This window comes from Dipodomys spectabilis, unplaced genomic scaffold (assembly GCF_019054845.1).
Source record: "Dipodomys spectabilis isolate Male_0828 unplaced genomic scaffold, ASM1905484v1 ptg000023l, whole genome shotgun sequence".
In the NCBI taxonomy this organism is placed as follows: Eukaryota; Metazoa; Chordata; class Mammalia; order Rodentia; family Heteromyidae; genus Dipodomys; species Dipodomys spectabilis.
Window position 1 is genome coordinate 4750272 of NW_024870700.1, and position 16669 is coordinate 4766940.

At 43.3% G+C, this 16669-nt stretch overlaps 2 protein-coding genes across 4 annotated transcripts in view; one reads left to right on the forward strand and one right to left on the reverse strand.

The window, feature by feature from the left end:
• Positions 1–2279: 2279 nt before the first annotated feature.
• Positions 2280–12640, forward strand: Acrv1 (acrosomal vesicle protein 1). 2 transcript variants are annotated; one of them, XM_042674966.1, is made up of 4 exons: positions 2280–2331; positions 6507–7091; positions 8444–8563; positions 12481–12640. In XM_042674966.1, the coding sequence occupies exons 1-4, from the start codon at positions 2280–2282 to the stop codon at positions 12603–12605; spliced, it is 882 nt and encodes a 293-aa protein (XP_042530900.1). In that variant the 3' UTR covers positions 12606–12640. The 2 variants fall into 2 exon arrangements, with proteins under 2 accessions (XP_042530900.1, XP_042530901.1); XM_042674967.1 differs by having other exon boundaries at positions 6507–6989.
• Positions 7086–16669, reverse strand: part of Chek1 (checkpoint kinase 1) — a 41460-nt gene continuing 31876 nt past the window's right edge. For both annotated transcript variants that reach the window (XM_042674965.1, XM_042674964.1), the window contains exon 14: positions 7086–7162. In XM_042674965.1, coding sequence (XP_042530899.1) covers positions 7157–7162 — 6 coding nt within the window. In that variant the 3' untranslated portion in view covers positions 7086–7156. The remainder of the gene's footprint in view (positions 7163–16669) is intronic.

Below are 16669 nucleotides of genomic sequence, written 5' to 3' on the forward strand. Positions count from 1 at the left end.
AACAACCTGCCTAGGGAAATGAGAGTCTCATCTCCCCTTCACAGTTCCCATTTACCCATTTTGGATCTGTGTCTTCTCTTCCTGCATCCCCACAGAGGTTTGCTCATATTTCACCTTCTGGAGTTGATGTTCTGAAAGTAAACAGCCTTGTTTTATTTTTCAAAAGAATAAGTTCTACAAATCATGTTAAATGATGTAAGCCAAGCTCACAGAGACAAACGGCACATGTTCTCTCTGATACGCAGAAGTTAGAGCTAAAATACACTGAGATATGATAAATTATTCAGGGTTCTAGATACTCACACACAGTGAGACCAAAAGAGAAGATCTTGGGAGAGAAACTCAGAGGTACATGCCTAAGTGCTGTTTCATATTTATATAAAATATAAATAAACATACTAAAACTCCAAGATATGGAAACAAGAGACTTCTTTTTTCTCTTAGTTTTTGATGATTTTGACTTCTTTAGCTATGTATGGTGTATTCAAGTGTACCTCTTTGGAAGGGTTGAGGGGAGGGGACAGAATTCGAGGGAAAAAGGGTGAAAAAGTGCAGCAATGGAGCACACTGGACATGATGAAAGTGAACTATGCAACTCGTGGGTGGACCCAGGAGAGAGGGACTGCGAGAGAATGAGAGGGACAGAAGACACTGTACAAAAGGAATTATACTCATTACCTGACTCATGTGATTTTAATGCCTCTGTACATTGCCTCTATAATAACAGTAACTTAATCATAATAAAGAATCAGTTCTAATGGGAGAGGTTGACCGAGGTTCAGCCCTTAATACCCATTTATACCCATCTTTCCAGCTTTGCTGCCATATTGGTAAGTTACAAATCAAGATATCCCGTGCTGATCCATTTACTCTGCCCCCACCCCTATATATATATGTCTCTGAGGTTCTTTTGCTATTTGCATTCTAACACTTGAGCCACAGCACCAATTCTGGAGTTTTTCTCTTATGTGGTACTGAGGAATCGAACCAAGGGCTTCATGCATGCTAGGCGAGCACTCTAACTACTAGACTACATTCCCAGCCCAACTCTGCCCCTTTCTGTGTCAATTCTTCTGTTACCCATCTGATTTTTTTTTCTTTTGATCAGTCTCAGTCATGAGGCTTGAACTCTGGGCTTGGGAGCTGTCCTTGTGCTCTTCAGCTCAAGGCGCGCACTCTACCGCTTGAGCCACAGCACCACTTCTGGTTTTCGAGTGGTTTATTGGAGATGAGTCTCATGGACTTTCCTGCCTGGGCTGGCTTTGAACCATGATCCTCAGATCTCAGCCTCCTGAGTAGCTAGGATTACAGGCGTGAGCCACTGGCACCCGGCTCACCATCTGAATTTTTATCATGACAGATATAGTTCTACATGAAAAAGACTTCATCTTAGTGGGAGGGGTTGAGGAAATTTCAAAAGGGAATTTGGGACACCCACATTTTAGCAACAGCAGAGACAATTATTATTCCTAAGCTAAATGCGGGGGTGGGGGGGGGGAGGGAACTGGTGATAATAGTTCAGTTGAAAGTCAAGAGTCATGGGAGAAAACTCTGTAGTATAAAAACCCAATGTGTGGCAAGAATAAAATAGAAATAAGAATGATGGAAGAGGTGACCTTGATCAAGGTCCATTATATTCATAAGCTGACACATTGAATTGAAACCCCTTTGTACAACTGCTTACAAGTTAAATTTTTTTAATAAAAACAAATTTTGAAGAGAATAGCACCCCCACACCCCCACCCCCCGTACACACCATATACCTGATCTTTTATTGGCTAAACTCAATCTGAAGCCAAACCTAACCATTCAGATGATGATGCCAACAGAGATCAGCCTTCCGGGATATAGACTGTGGCCATGGAAGTCTGGTTTAGAGAGCCAAACAGAAAATAACCAGTCTATCACACCTCACTATCCTGAATACTCTAAAATAAAGTGATACCCTTTCAACTTTACTATACAGAACATAGGATTGGGGGTAATAATTATCTTAAGATAGAGCAAATAGTCCCCAAAACACTATCCTACACACAGAAAAATACTCTTAGCCTTCAATAGTGGCATCTGCCATGGGTTGTTAAAGGCCAATCTGCCAGAACAGGCAGATTAGGACCTCATTAGGACCTCAGAGTACAACCCATTGTGAGGAAATATGGGTCAGGTTTCTCAAGTTCTAGAATTCCCAGAGGCTCTGATTCAACATTGGGAGCTTCTGCTCAGTTTCTTCCCAGCTCTTGGGAGCTCCATACTAGAGATCCTTCTTTTCCTAAATCCAGATGAACAAGTTAATCTTATTAATAAGTCTTTATCTGCTTGGATCTGCCAGAGGTGAGTCTTTTTTCTAGACATCTAGACTCTTGGATAGCAAAGAGGGCCTTCTTTAAGGTGTTTCTGCACTTACGGGAGAAAAGACTAGTCTCCAAACCAGGATCAAGAATAACCAAACAGAGACACAAGAATAACCTCAAGAATAACCACAAGAATAACCTCAAGAATAACCTCAGAGGGCTGGGAAGGTGGCTCAGTGGTAGAGCGCTTGCCTTGCATGCCTGAGGCCCTGGGTTCGATTCCTCAGCACCACATAAGAAAAAAGAAAAAAGCCGAAAGTGGTGCTGTGGCTCAAGTGGTAGAGCGCCAGCCTTGAGCTGAAGAGCTGAGAGACAGCGCCTAGGCCCAGCGTTCAGGCCCCATGACCCGACCCAAAAAAAAAAAAAGAATAACCTCAGAGACACAAACAGCACCTGTTTTCTCTCACATGCAGAAGCTAGATCTAAAATATAACTGAACATGATAAATTATGCAGGACTTTAGGCATTCACACATGATATCAAAGGAGGATATTCTTAAGAAAGGAACACAAAGGCACAATGCCTATGTGCATCTGATCATATGAAATATATACTATTTGTTCAAATTAACTCCAGGAAATGGAAACAAGGTTTTTTTTCTTCATTGCTGTTTTTGTTTTCTTTTTGTCTTGTTTGGTTATCTGTCTATGAGGGGGTAAGGTGGGGCACAGAAGTAGAGGGATAAAGAGTGAACAAATGCAGCAGTGGTACTCACTAGACACTGTTGAAAACCAACTATACAATTTGTGAATGGGAACGGAAGGGAAAAACTGGGAGAGAATAGAGGAAGGGGTGCTATTGTCCAAAAAGAAATGCACACCCTACCTGATTTCTGTAACTATAATCCCCCTGTAAACCACTTTTATAATAATAAATTAAAAAATAACTAAACGACCAATTTGGAGAGCTCCTGAATAAGTTGGTTTTCCCAAGTTATGGCTTGGCAGTCAGAGGGACTTAGGGCCTGGCACATTCTTTCTGATTTCAACCACTTAATATTTGAATATGATGTTCTGTAAGGTAGGAGGACAGGACTATGGGTATAGTGCTAGTGCAGTAGTTTGTCTTCACAAACTGAGTAAAAGGGATCTTTGGGTAGTTAACATGACAAGAAAAGAAACAGATGCATGATGTGCCTAGAAATTCATCTCAGAACACAGTACAGTTATGGTGCAGAGACCTGGTAAACCTGTCCTTTATGGCATTCTTCCAATTTTCGGTATGTTCCCTTTTGGGGCTCCCTATTCATGGAAAACTGTTCCCTCTGGCCTCCTACAAGAAAAGAGAGAAGCCATGAGCTCTGGCCTATTGGCGAAATGACAAATGTTCTCAGCAGTGTTGGCTTTCAGTGGTTTTGCTTTTGTTAAATTTTCAAGTTGTGGCCATGGAAACACAGATACACAGACATTAGATGGTAGAATGTGTCAGTCGTGTAGTGAAGTAATAGACTGTAAACTCCAAAAATGGCTAAGAATTAGCATGCTTTTGTTCAAACCTCTTTTTTGTATCAGAAACATTTCATTTAAAAATTCTGTTAACAACTGAAGCCAGATATTTATATAACAGACTTCCTAAAGTTTTATCAGATCTTACCATTGTTTTATCTCAATATATTCTAACCCTAGTTTTGTAGATTGTTGTAAGTAATTATCTCTTGCAGGATTCTTAGAGCTAATTTATCTTTGTGTGTATGTACTAGTCCTGGAACTTGAACTCAGGGCCTAGGCACTATCCCTAATCTGCTTTTGCTCAAGGCTAGAACTCTACCACTTGAGCTCCAGCTCCATTTTTGGCTTTTTAGTAGTGTAGTGGAGATAAGAGTCTTAGACTTTCCTGCAGGGGCTGGCATCAAACTATGATCCTCAGATATCAGCTTCCCAAGTAGCTAGGATTACATTTGTGAGTCACTGGCACCTGACTAAAGTATCTGTTTTTTTTGTTTGTTTGTTTTTTGGGGAGTCCGGTCGAGGGCCTGAACTCTGGGCCTGGGTGCTGTCTCTCAGCTCTTCAGCTCAAGGCTAGTGCTCTACCACTTGAGCCACAGTGCCACTTCCGGCTTTTTTTTTCTGTTTATATGGTGCTGAGGAATTGAACCCAGGGTCTCATGCATGCAAGGCAAGCGCTCTACCACTGAGCTGCCTTCCCAGCCCCCTAAAGTATCTTTTATGACTACACATCAGCCTAAAGATCCCGCAGTGTCTTGCAATTTGGGGCTAGGTTTAACAACTCATTGGTTTTTGTATACTGCCCTCCTCTAGGCTGCTCAGTCTAATAATCAAGTGGTATATTTGGTGCTCCTTTTCAACTAAAATAAAAGCCATACATAAAAGAATATCTGATAGTCATTAATGAGATGGATTAAAGGGAGAATACTGGCCAGAGAAGAATGATCATCTAAGGATTGTGTAATTTCTACCATAAGACAGACAGCAAAGAAATGAAAAATTGAGTACCTAGGCCATGGCAAGGGACCTCACAATTTATCTTACTGAAAACCTAATAACTCTATGAAGTGTTGCATAAATAGTCTGTCACAAGAAACCTCAATGCAGAGATACATAACAGGAATTTTTGTTTTATTTAGTTTTTTAGACCAGAAACTCAAAGCCTGGGTGCTAGCCTTGAGTTCTCACTGCCCCCACACCCTCCCTTCCCCCAAAGCTAGTGCTCCACAGCACGTGCGCCAGCCACAGCTCCACTCCCAGCTTTTGTGGTGCTTAACTGGAGTCTCTCAAACTTTGCTGCCCAGGCTGGCTTTAAATCACAATCCTCAGATGTCAGCTTCCGGAGTTGCTAGGATTACATGTGAGCCACCAGCACCCAGCTGACATGATAGGAATTTTTTAACCTGATAACTTATAGAAACTCTGCTGAGTCCCCAAGCCACGTGGATTAGAGTGTAAAAAAGAACATGACTTTACCAAATAAAAGTGACTTCATCCCTTGTAACTTTTTTTTTTCGTCGTGGGCCTTGAACTCTGGGCCTGGGCGCTGTCCCTCAGCTCTTCAGCTCAAGGCTAGCGCTCTACCACTTTCGCTACAGCGCCACTTCCCGTTTTCTGGAGGTTTATTGGAGATAAGAGTTTCATGGACTCGGGCTGGGAAGGTGGCTCAGTGGTAGAGCACTTGTCTTGCATGCTTGAGGCCCTGGGTTCCATTCCTCAGCACCACATAAGCAAAAAGAAAAAAGCCAGAAGTGGCTCAAGTGGTAGAGTGCTAGTCTTGAGCTTAAGAGCTGAGGGACAGTGCCCAGGCCCAGAGTTCAGGCCCACGACCGGACCCAAAAAGAAATAAAGTTTCACGGACTTTCCTGCCAGGGCTGGCTTTGAACCTCGATCCTCAGATCTCAGCCTCCGGAGTAGCTAGGATTACAGGCGTGAGCCACCGGCGCCTGGCTCCTTATAACTTTTATAGGCTCCTTTAGTATGAAGATTAATATAGCCCTCCGATTGTTCATTCTTTTGTGTAAGGCCTTGAGTTATACACACACACACACACACACACACACACAGAGCCACCTTCAGTTTAGCTGAGATTACTCAGCTATTATAAATATTCCTTTCTCTGTACTACAATTCCTTGTCTTTCACTCATACTGGAACTGGAGAAAGGTTGGTGGCAGATTTGTGATAGCATAAGTGAGGGTCCTCTATTCCTGATGCTGCCTTTAACAGGGCGATACATTTCCCTCAGGTGCTTTTGGTGCACAGGTGAGTGAATCTGCTTGTGAAGTTCTTTTTTGTTTTTTGCCAGTTGTGGGGCTGAACTCAGGGCCTAAGTGCTGTCCCTCAGCTCTTCAGCTCAAGGCTAGCGCTCTACCACTTAAGCCACAGCACCACTTCCGGCTTTTTTCTGCTTATGTGGTGCTGAGGAATCAAACCCAGGGCCTCATGCATGCAAGGGCAGTACTCTACCACTGAGCCACCTTCCCAGCCCCCTTGTGCAGTTCTTAATCTCCCATTTTTCACATCTTTCCTGATCTCTTGGAATAGTTAGCTGACTTCACCCAGCATTTGTGCTATTTTTCAAATGACTGCTCTTGACCCCCAAGAAACCCAGGAGTCCCCATTTAACTCACTTCAGGTGAGAGAATAGGGTGAAAGTAGTCTTCACCTCATTCTTTCTGACCTTCACAATCTCTTTTCTTCATCCCAGAAGCATCAGGCAAGCCTGATGAGTCTCTTGGCTCTATGGCTCACCAAGCTTCAATTCAGCAACTGTCAGGTGAGTACTTCTCACTTGGAAACCCTTCACACATTGATGCTTTATATGAGACTTCAGGCAAGAATGCTTTGAGTGAGCATGGCTCCACTGAGCATGCTACAATCGAGCATGGTTCAACTGAGCATGCTACAATGGAGCACAGTTCAACCGAGCACGCTACAATGGAACACGCATTTACTGAGCGTGCTTCAAGTGAGCACTTTTCAAGTGAACACAATTCAGGTGAACAGTCTTCAGGTGATAAGTCTGCAAGTGACCAGTCTTCGGGTGACCAGTCTTCAGGTGAACACACTTCAGTTGACCAATCTTCAAGTGACCAATCTTCGGGTGAACATTCTTCAGAACAATCTCCAGGTGAACAATCTTCAGTTGAACAGCTTGCAGGAGAAAAGGGTATGGGTGAACAGTCTTCAGGTGAACAGTCTTCGAGTGAACAGTCTTTGAATGACAAGATTTCGACTGAACAGCTTTTGAGTGAACAGCCTTCAAGTACTCCACTTGCAAGCACTTCAGTGGGTAGGTACTAGTCATTGAGGTACCATTGACTTCATGGGGGAAGTGGGAGACACATCAGGAAAATCTTAATTCTAGAAAAGAATTTAATTTTACAAAGAATCATTAAGGCGTCACAAATAACTTTCACAAAGACCCTCCAGATTTCTTCACAATAATACCAAGAGGCTTGGTCATGTTTTATGGGGCCCTAAAGACTACATAATTTAAAGGCACTCTTTTAAGTAACACGAATATAGAATGCCAGTAGCTCTTTCCAATTCCACTCTCCATAAGAAATTATGGATATAAATGCCTACAGCTTCCCTAGAAGTAGTGGGTTAATAGAAGTTCTAATTCTGGAGACAAAAATAAGGCATGCAAAGTATGCAGACTTTTTTTGCCTGCTATATCCAAAGTTCCCAGGATTATTGTGATTCTGTGACTTTTCCTTAAAAGGGGCTGACCAAGGGAGGAAAATAAAACCCGAAGTTTGATGTCACAACCTATTATCAGATGTAAATATTTCCTATTTCACTATTATGCTAAATGTTCAAATGTGAGAGGGAAGTGAGGCAAAAGTGGAAAACCTTGGTTTCAAATGCGGTCTGTCTAAAGCATGTACTCTTTTTGTCACTACCACCCACCACTACTCTTAAGTTTCTTGATAAGGGATTAGCACTATAGATAGTAAAACAGCAATATGATGAATGCCATCAGTGACATTCAATAAGGTCAAGTTGAAAACAGAAAATAATTCAACATGTAAGTGTTCAAACATAGCTTACTTATCAGTCAGATTTGACATCAAGTGTTTTTTGCCTGGTGGGTATGTGAGAATACGACAGGAAATAGGAAAGGGAAGCCATTTTAGATCACTTTGCTTCTATGGAATAAGATATGGCAGAAGGACATCTATAAAAGTATAGGAAGCCAGCTGGGAAGGTGGCTCATGGTAGAGTGCTTGCCTCACATACATGAGGCCCTGGGTTCAATTCCTCAGCACCACCTAAACAGAAAAAGCCAGAAGTGGCACTGTGGCTCAAGTGGTAGAGCACTGCACTTGACTTGAGCTAAAGAGCTGAGGGACAGCACCCAGGCCCAGAGTCCAAGCCCCATGACCCACCCCCCCCCAAAAAAAATTCTAGGAAGCCAATAGAAACAAGAACTGGAATAAAAGTCAGTATTAGATAAATTTGGCATTCATTAGCAGTGAAGTCATAAAGTGTAGAAGTATTCTCTGACAGACAGAGGGCCTTGGGGTATCTACCCCAACAAGAACTAAGAAATGTATTGTATACTAACTACTTATTAAACATCACCCCTCCCCAGGGGTGTCCATATGGAATCTCATCAGGGTTCTCTTGACATTTCAGGCTCAGCATTAAATTGCCACACATGTGCATATATGAACGATCAAGGAAAATGTCTTCGTGGAGAGGGAGTCTGTACCACTCAGAATTCCCAGCAGTGCATGTTAAAGAAGATCTATGAAGGTATATAAAAACTTCCTGGGGAAATCTTTGCCATAGAACATATCAAACTAAGTACTAATAAGCAGCTTGGAGATTCAGAACCTCATTCTTTCAAAGATTATGAATTCCAGCCAGGCACCAATAGCTCAAGCCTGTAATCTTAGCTACTCAAGAGGCTAAGATCTAAGGACCACATTTCAAAACCAGTCTGGGCAGGAAAGTCTGTGAGACTCTTATCTCCAGTTAACCACCAAACAGAGCCAGCACTGGAGCTGTGGGATCAAGTGGCAGAGTGCTAGCCTTGAGCAAAAAAGTTCAGGAACAGTGCCCAGGCCCTGAGTTCAAGCCCCAGGACTGGCATACATACACCACACACACACACACACACACACACACACACACACACCAGGACTGGCATGCATACACACCACACACACACACACACCAGGACTGGCATGCATACACACCACACACACACACACACACACACACACACACACACACACACACACACACACACACACACACACACACACACACACACACACACACACACACACACACACACACACTACAATCCCAGGTCCTGATGGAGAGGTAGAGGGCATTCCCAGTAGGCCTTTAGATTTCTAAAAAGAAGGCAAGGAAGCTAGTTGTCTCTTCCTATTAAAGAAACATGTAAGCTGGGTGCCAGTGGTTCATGCCTGTAATGTCAGGCTGAGATCTGAGGATCAAGGTTTGAAGCTAGCCCAGGCAAGGAAGTTTGTGCTGTGGCTCAAGTGGTAGGATACAAACCTTGAGCAAAACAGCTAAGAGACAGTACCCAGGCACAGAGTTCAAGCCCCAATACCAACACACACACACACATACAACCAACAACAAAAATAACTGAAACACTTGAGTTTCCCCTTAATTTACTGAGATACTGACTATAAACTCAGAACTACATCATTGGATTCATGACTATGTTTCTGGAAGCTAAAATTGTCTAGCATATGATAAGTATTTAGGAAAGACTGAATAAACTAATAAAGTTTTCTACAGATGTAGAGTTACAGGTTTCCAGACCTAAGCATATTATCAATCTACCTTTATACACACTCAAAATATAGGATCTTAGTTAATTCCGCCTCATGAACTATACTTCCTTATTCTAGTTTGTCTGGTCACTTACTAGAAATGTCATTTCTCCCACATTTCCACAGGTATGCAGGCAGAATAAATATGACATATAACATGAGCCTTACAGAAAGATGAATCAAATACTACAGACTGTCTATAAATAGGTTATAGTCTAATATAAGAAAGAAGTATTGCCAGGAGCTGGTGGCTCATGCCTATAATCCTCGCAACTCATGAGGCTGAGATCTGAGTATCGTGGTTCAAAGTGAGCCAGAACAGGAAAGTTCACAAGACTCTTATCTCCAATTAAGCACCAAAAAGCCAGATGTGAATATGTGGCTCAGTGTTAGTGTACTAGCCTTAAGTGGAAAAAGCTCAGGGACAGGGCCCAGGCCTCCAGAGTTCAAGCCCCAAGACTGGTACCAAACCAAACCAAACCAAAGTATAACAAAGAAGAGAGATGGTGTTATAAGAAAGGCACAAGCTAGGTGGTAGTAACTCATGTTTCTTTAATAGGAGGAGATGGTCTGTCTCCTTTTTTTTTTTCCGTGGTCCTGGGGGTTGAACTCTGGGCCTGGGCACCACTGACCCTGAGCTTTTGCTCAAGGTAAGCACTCTATCACTTGAGCCACAGTGTCACTTCCAGCTTTTTCTGAGTAGCTTATTGGAGATAAGAGTCTCACGGAGTTTCCTGCCTGGGCTTGGCTTCGATCTGTGATCCTCAGATCTCAGCCTTCTGAGTAGCTAGGATTACAGGCATAAGCCAGCACCAGGCTTGCGTCCTTTTTCAAGTCTTGGGAGGGGAGAGATGAAAGGAAAAAGAGGAGAAAAGATAGGTCAAAGGAAAAAATTAGAGGTACAAGGAAGTCTGAGGAGATTCAGAAAAGCATTCAGAAACGTCTTTGGAATGACTCACACCTGTAATACTAGCTACTCAGGAGGCTGAGATGTGGAGGATCAAGGCTTAAAGGCAGCCTTGGGGGGAAAAAAGTACATGAGATTCTATTTCCAATTAACCATCACAATGCCAGGCTAAGACATGGCTCAAGACATGACAGAATGCCATGATGAGCACGAAAGCCCAAAAGAGCCTGAGTTGAAGCATCAGTAACTACAAAAAAAAAAAAAAAAAAAAAAAGGAAAGAGAGAAAGAGAAAGAAAGGAAGAAAGGAAGGAAGAAAGAAAGAAAGGAAAGAGAAAAAAAGAGAAAGACAGGATGGGAGGGAGGGATGAAGGAAGGGAAGAAGGGAGGAAGGGAGGAAGAGAGGAAGGCAGGCAGGTAGGCAGGAAAGACAAAAAAAGGAAAAAGAAAAATCTTTGGAGGAACATATAATATGTAGGCCAGTAGTTCTTAGTCTTGGCTGCATATTAGAAAAATCAGCTGAGCAATCTCTTAAAAAAAAAATCTTACTGCTCAGGCTACCACAGTTAGATCAGAATATCTGGAGTGGATTCCCCAAGGCATCAATACAGAACCAGGATTGCACAGAACTACTGATTTAGTCATATAGCAATGGCTGACAAAGGAATATACCAGACAGGGAATTATGGAAGCAAAAGTCAGAGAAAATAGTATATAAATAGCAGAAGAAACAGCAAAAAGCCTTTGGGGATGACAGGGGGGGAAATAGAGAATATAAATTTGGAAAGGTTGGTTGGCTGAAGCTAGGTCATACAAGATCTTCAAGGTTACTTTAAAGAGTTTAAATTTAGGAATTGTAAGGGGCTGACCTGATAAGGTTAATACTTAAAATAGTTCTCCTTTATTTAATCTACTCCTGTTTAACAGGTACTGAGATACATTTTACATTTTCTCATTCAGTCCTCAGAAAGGAAGAATTTTTTTCCTGTTGACAGAAAGGGAACAGAAAGAAAAACAACATAGTGTGCTCTCTCTCTCTCCCTTTCTCTCCCTCTTCCTCTCTGCTCTGTTATTTATACTTTCCAATGTCTAGCATACTTCCCTACAAACAGTAATGGCACCTTAATCTTTTGATGAATGTTAACAGTGACAGAAACAGCATACATTGCAAAAGTAGAATTGGTAGAGCTTCACAACCAGTTGGATGGACAAGGCAAGGGGGGAGTCAGAAAAAATAAGATTTGAGAGAAAGTGGTCTATCTATATAAGGGAACTGTCAGAAGACAAGCTCTGGGAAGGATGGTACAGTTACATTTGTGGCAAAGAAAACTCTAGTTGTCTTTACCATATCTGCATAGAAACGACAATCAATTAATTGGAAATGTGGGAATTTGACTTGGGAGAATAGAGACAATTGGATTCAGAGAAACAGACAGAGAATAGTGGGGAAGACCTAGTCAGAAGAAAATGTAAATAAAATAAAAAGAGTAAAGTAAATAAAAAGGGTATAGTCAACAACATTGTCTGCATGAAGGAAAGTCAAAGATTTGTCCTGAGACAAGTCTGCAGAATGTGATGAGTAGAGCTCAGAAGTGCCCTTTGAGAGGGAAGTTTCAGCACAGTAGAATCATGGTTCAGAGTGTCCAGGGCCAAAATATGAATAGGAAGGAAAGAATGGTGGTATGACAGCAACATAATCAAAAGAAAATAGGTTTTGAGGGGGAGAAAGACCATTTTTGTAAACCCAAATTGAAGATAAATGAGAGAAGTGGGCAAGAGAGGAGGGAAAGCTCCTGGAGAGGGCAGACAGTATAGAAAAGGGCAGACGGAGTAGAAAAGATAAAGACATGGAAGTCAGCCCTACCTGCCTGGGCATGCCGTGGACCAAGGATAATGGTTAAAGTTGGAGGAGGAAGCTTTCTGCTAACTCCAGGTCTGTCTCTGCTCCTTTCAGCTGGAAAACTCCAATTCATGGTTCAGGGGTGTGAGAACATGTGCCCATCTATGAACCTCTTTTCCCATGGAACAAGGATGCAAATTATATGCTGTCGGAACCAACCTTTCTGCAACAAGACCTAGAAGCCTGTGTCCTGCTTCTTGCTCTGACTCAGGCAGCAAAAAGCCTCCATCACCGTATATAGTTCAATTTACATTCAGCTTCTAGAACTAACCACATCTGCCTCTGCCTGAGCATTAGACAGGATGCTCAAACATCTTCCCTCTTCTATTAGCCATTCTCTGCCCCTGCCCTTCCCTTCCCTAACTCTCCCTTTCCTTCCCTTCCACCTTCCTCTCTTCTCACCTTTCTCTTCTCCCTCCTCTCTCTCCTCAAAGAATTTTTCAATAAATTCCTCATGGTTAAAGAACACAAGCTCCAGACAAACTTCTTTTCCCATCAGTCCAACTGCAATCAGCCCTATGTTTCCTTCTACCACCACTTCAGTAAATATTTTCTATAACCATTCCATGATCATGAAAATGAAGGGTCTCCCAAGGCAGACATAACAAGGAATGCAAAGTAGGTACGGATCTTTCCTGGTGTCAATCTTATGCTGCAGTATACTGCACTCAACACTTACTGAGCATTCTGCCTCCAATAGTCCACTATGATGATGACTCCTTTTTATTTGCTGTATAAATATGTGCAAATATGCATTACTGAACCTAATAGGGAAAGTAGAATACTAAATACTCTTTTGCCTCAAGGTATCTTTACATACATAGTAACATTTAATACTATAGAAAAGAGACCAAAAAGGTAGAAAGGAAAACAAGGATGCTTAATTTAATAAGTATATATAAGTATAATATATGAGTATATAATAAGGATATGTGACCTATAGACGTTTTATTTTTTCATATCCCATGTTATTAACTGATCAACCTAATAAAGCTACTGAAAGCCTGGCCTGGGTTCTGAAACCAAACATGCATGGCCTCCGTCTTTTCACTCTGAATATTAGCCAAGTTTGTTTGCGGGGATGGGGGGGGAGGGGAGGAGGTATTAGAATTTGAACTTAGGGCCTCATGCTTGCTAAGTGCTTTCTACCAGTTGAGCCACTCTACCAGTCCCAGAATACTATTTTCAAGACCAAAATCAATCCTCTTCTCCTATGAGAGCTCATCTCCTCTCAGACATTACTTCCACATACTTCAGGTTTAAGTCACACATCAACTGGTGGTCTTAATGTATTTTGCAACACAATTTTATTTTTTGTTGGTCATGGATCTTGAACTCTGAGCCTGGACGCTGTCCCTCAGCTCTTCAGCTCAAGGCTAATGCTCTACTGCTTGAGCCACCGCCACTTCCAGTTTTCTAGTGGTTCTACTGGAGATAAGAGTCTCACGGACTTTCCTGCCCGGGCTGGCTTTGAACCACAACCCTCAGATCTCAGCCTCCTGAGTAACTAGGATTACAGGTGTGAACCACCGGTGCCCAGCAAGAGTGCTTTCTTAACAGTTAGCACAAGGACCCAATTCAAACCTAAGTACAAAAGTCCAGGACCAGACAGATTCCCTGACTTCTATGGGATCTTTAAAGAAATACAAACACTAATGTTCCTCAAGCTACTTCATGAAATCGAAAAGGAATGGCTACAACAAAACTCATTCTATGGGAGAGAGTTCTCAAGATGGCGACGGGGCAGTAGGGAAACGCCACAGCTCTCTCCAACCAAAAAGAGAGTTCGAGTTCCAACCTTTAATCTCCCCAAGAGACCGACAACAACAAAAAGACGAACACTCAGAGAAAAACCAGAGGTGGAAAATAACAAAAAAAGAAAGAGAGGAAAAGAAGAATTTCAGAACAGAGAAGAGCGAAGACCCCTCCCCCAACCTTTACTGGCCGCGCGGCAGTGCGCCAAGCCGCCGGCCAGCCGGCCCGGCGGGGGCTGCCGGGGCCACAGAGACACAGGGGGCTGCTTGCAGATCACCAGGTACCGGATTGCAGAACAGCGGATCGCCAGGAACAGAGAAACCTACCAGCCGGGAGTCTCCAGGAGGATCCCACCCCACCCATCACTCTCCACCGGAGCGGAGAGGCTCCATCCCGCCAAAGCCGCCCGGCACCAGCAGCGCCACAAAGGGACCTGTCGCGATCGCAACGACCCGGCGGGGGGCCGCCCAACCCAGCCCGCAACCACCCCAACTGAACTCGGACTGCAACAACAACTGACGACCTACAGGGTGAGTACCCATCAGGGGACAGGGAATCCATCAAGGGAGACCAGAGCTGGAGGGAATCCCCAGACCCTGACCTAGACTCCCTACCCCAACACCCGGACCACAGGACCCACTAAAACTGGGAACTGTTCGAGAGCCCCACCAGCCGGTGGAGCACACTCTGCTGGCCAGGCCAGAGCAAGAGCGCCCCGGGAAGGGAGCTTAAATGCTCAAGCCAGGAACAGTGCCCCTGGGTCAAGACTACCAACAGTAGAAGAAATTTGAACTGTGTCCTCCAGGCTGCATAACCAAGGTGGTATACACATTAGCACAGGCCTAACGAGCGCGCTCCAGGCTGGGGCCGGAACCAGGCCAGGGGACCGGCGCCTGAACAAAGCAAAAAGGGTCAGAAGTGGGGCTGTGGCTCAAATGGTAGGGTGCCAGCCCTGAGCTGAAGAGCTGAGGGACAGCACCCAAACCCAGAGTTCAAGCCCACAACCAGCCCAAAACAAACAAAAACACATCAGGAGCCCATAGCAGACTCCAGTATTTGGGAGAGTGCATCCAGAGCATCTGATCTTCCCAAGAGCACCCGCAGGAGCAAACACAAGCAGTCTAGGCTGCTCAACCCTTCCAAAGGCGGGAATTGCTACAGCAGAGAGCTGAGAATCCTAAGTGAATAGCAGCTGGAAATAGGCTCCCAACAGAATCCAGATCAGACACAGACTCTCTCTACCAATAGAGAATCAGCAACCAAGCAAAGACAGACACACCAAAACAAGATTGAAGAGCAGTCTCCTGAACCCCCATGCGAAAATCACAGAGAAAAATCACAAGGTTTACCACTACCCAGGACAGCAAGCTCACCTCAAAAGCCAGCAGCCACGCAGGGGAGAGCCCCAGTGGGAGCAAAGCAGGAATGGAAGACAAAAACTACATCCAAGGGTTGCTGGAGGCAATGACTCAAGAAATAAAGCGAGAAATGGATCAGAAATTGAAAGAGCACAAGGATGAACTATCAAAAGATATACAGGATATCAAACAAAAATTGGATGCAAAAATAGAAGCTGCACAAACCTCAGTAAGAAGTGAGATAAACGCCAAATTAGAGGTAATGCATACTGATATCACCTCATTGAGAGGTGAGATCAGTACTCTGAGAACCAACATTGAATCCATAAAGGGATCCATTTCCATCATGCAAACCACAATAGAAGCCACGGTCAACAGAGTGAATGAAATGGAAGGTAGAGTGTCAGATACAGAAGACAGAATACACCAACTGGACCAAAAAGTGACAGATATGGAAAAATCACTCAAATTAAACCAAAGGGAAATTCAAGAGCAAGCAGATAATGCTAAAAAATTTAACCTTCGCATAATCGGAGTGGACGAAGGTGAGGAATTCCAGAGCAAGGGAATGCAACACCTATTTAACAAGATAGTCAATGAAAATTTTCCCCACCTCAAAAACGACCATCTTAACTACATCACAAAAGCTTATCGAACACCCAACAAGCAAGATCCCAGGAGAAACACTTCTAGGCACATAATAGTAACAATGATGGATCTGAATAATAAGGAAACAATCCTGCATGCAGCAAAAATGAAGAAGGAGCTATACTACAACGGGAAAAAAATTAGAATCACTGCAGATCTCTCCACACAAACAATGAATGCAAGAAAAGCCTGGGAAAGCACCATACGAGCCCTGAGAGCCAATAACTGCCAACCCAGACTGATATACCCGGCAAAGCTAGCATTCACATTCGATGGAGAACTGAAAACTTTTAATAGCAAAGAAAAACTAAATGAATACATAAACATTAAGCCAGCATTACAAAGAATTCTAAGAGGGGGGACACAACCTGAAGAAAGCAACCAGGAACTGGGACCTGCCCCAAACAGGCATTACTCAAAGTCTAACTGAGCAAGCACAGGAGGAAAGGAAAGAAGAAAAACTTAGGAAAACGGAATGGCAG

Excerpts from the sequence above, each read along its gene's own strand:
- Acrv1 (XM_042674966.1), top strand. The coding sequence starts at position 2,280 with ATGAACAAGTTAATCTTATTAATAAGTCTTTATCTGCTTGGATCTGCC. Across the intron at positions 7,092-8,443 it reads ACTTGCAAGCACTTCAGTGG|GCTCAGCATTAAATTGCCAC; the intron begins GTAGGTACTAGT and ends TTGACATTTCAG. Across the intron at positions 8,564-12,480 it reads GTTAAAGAAGATCTATGAAG|CTGGAAAACTCCAATTCATG; the intron begins GTATATAAAAAC and ends TGCTCCTTTCAG.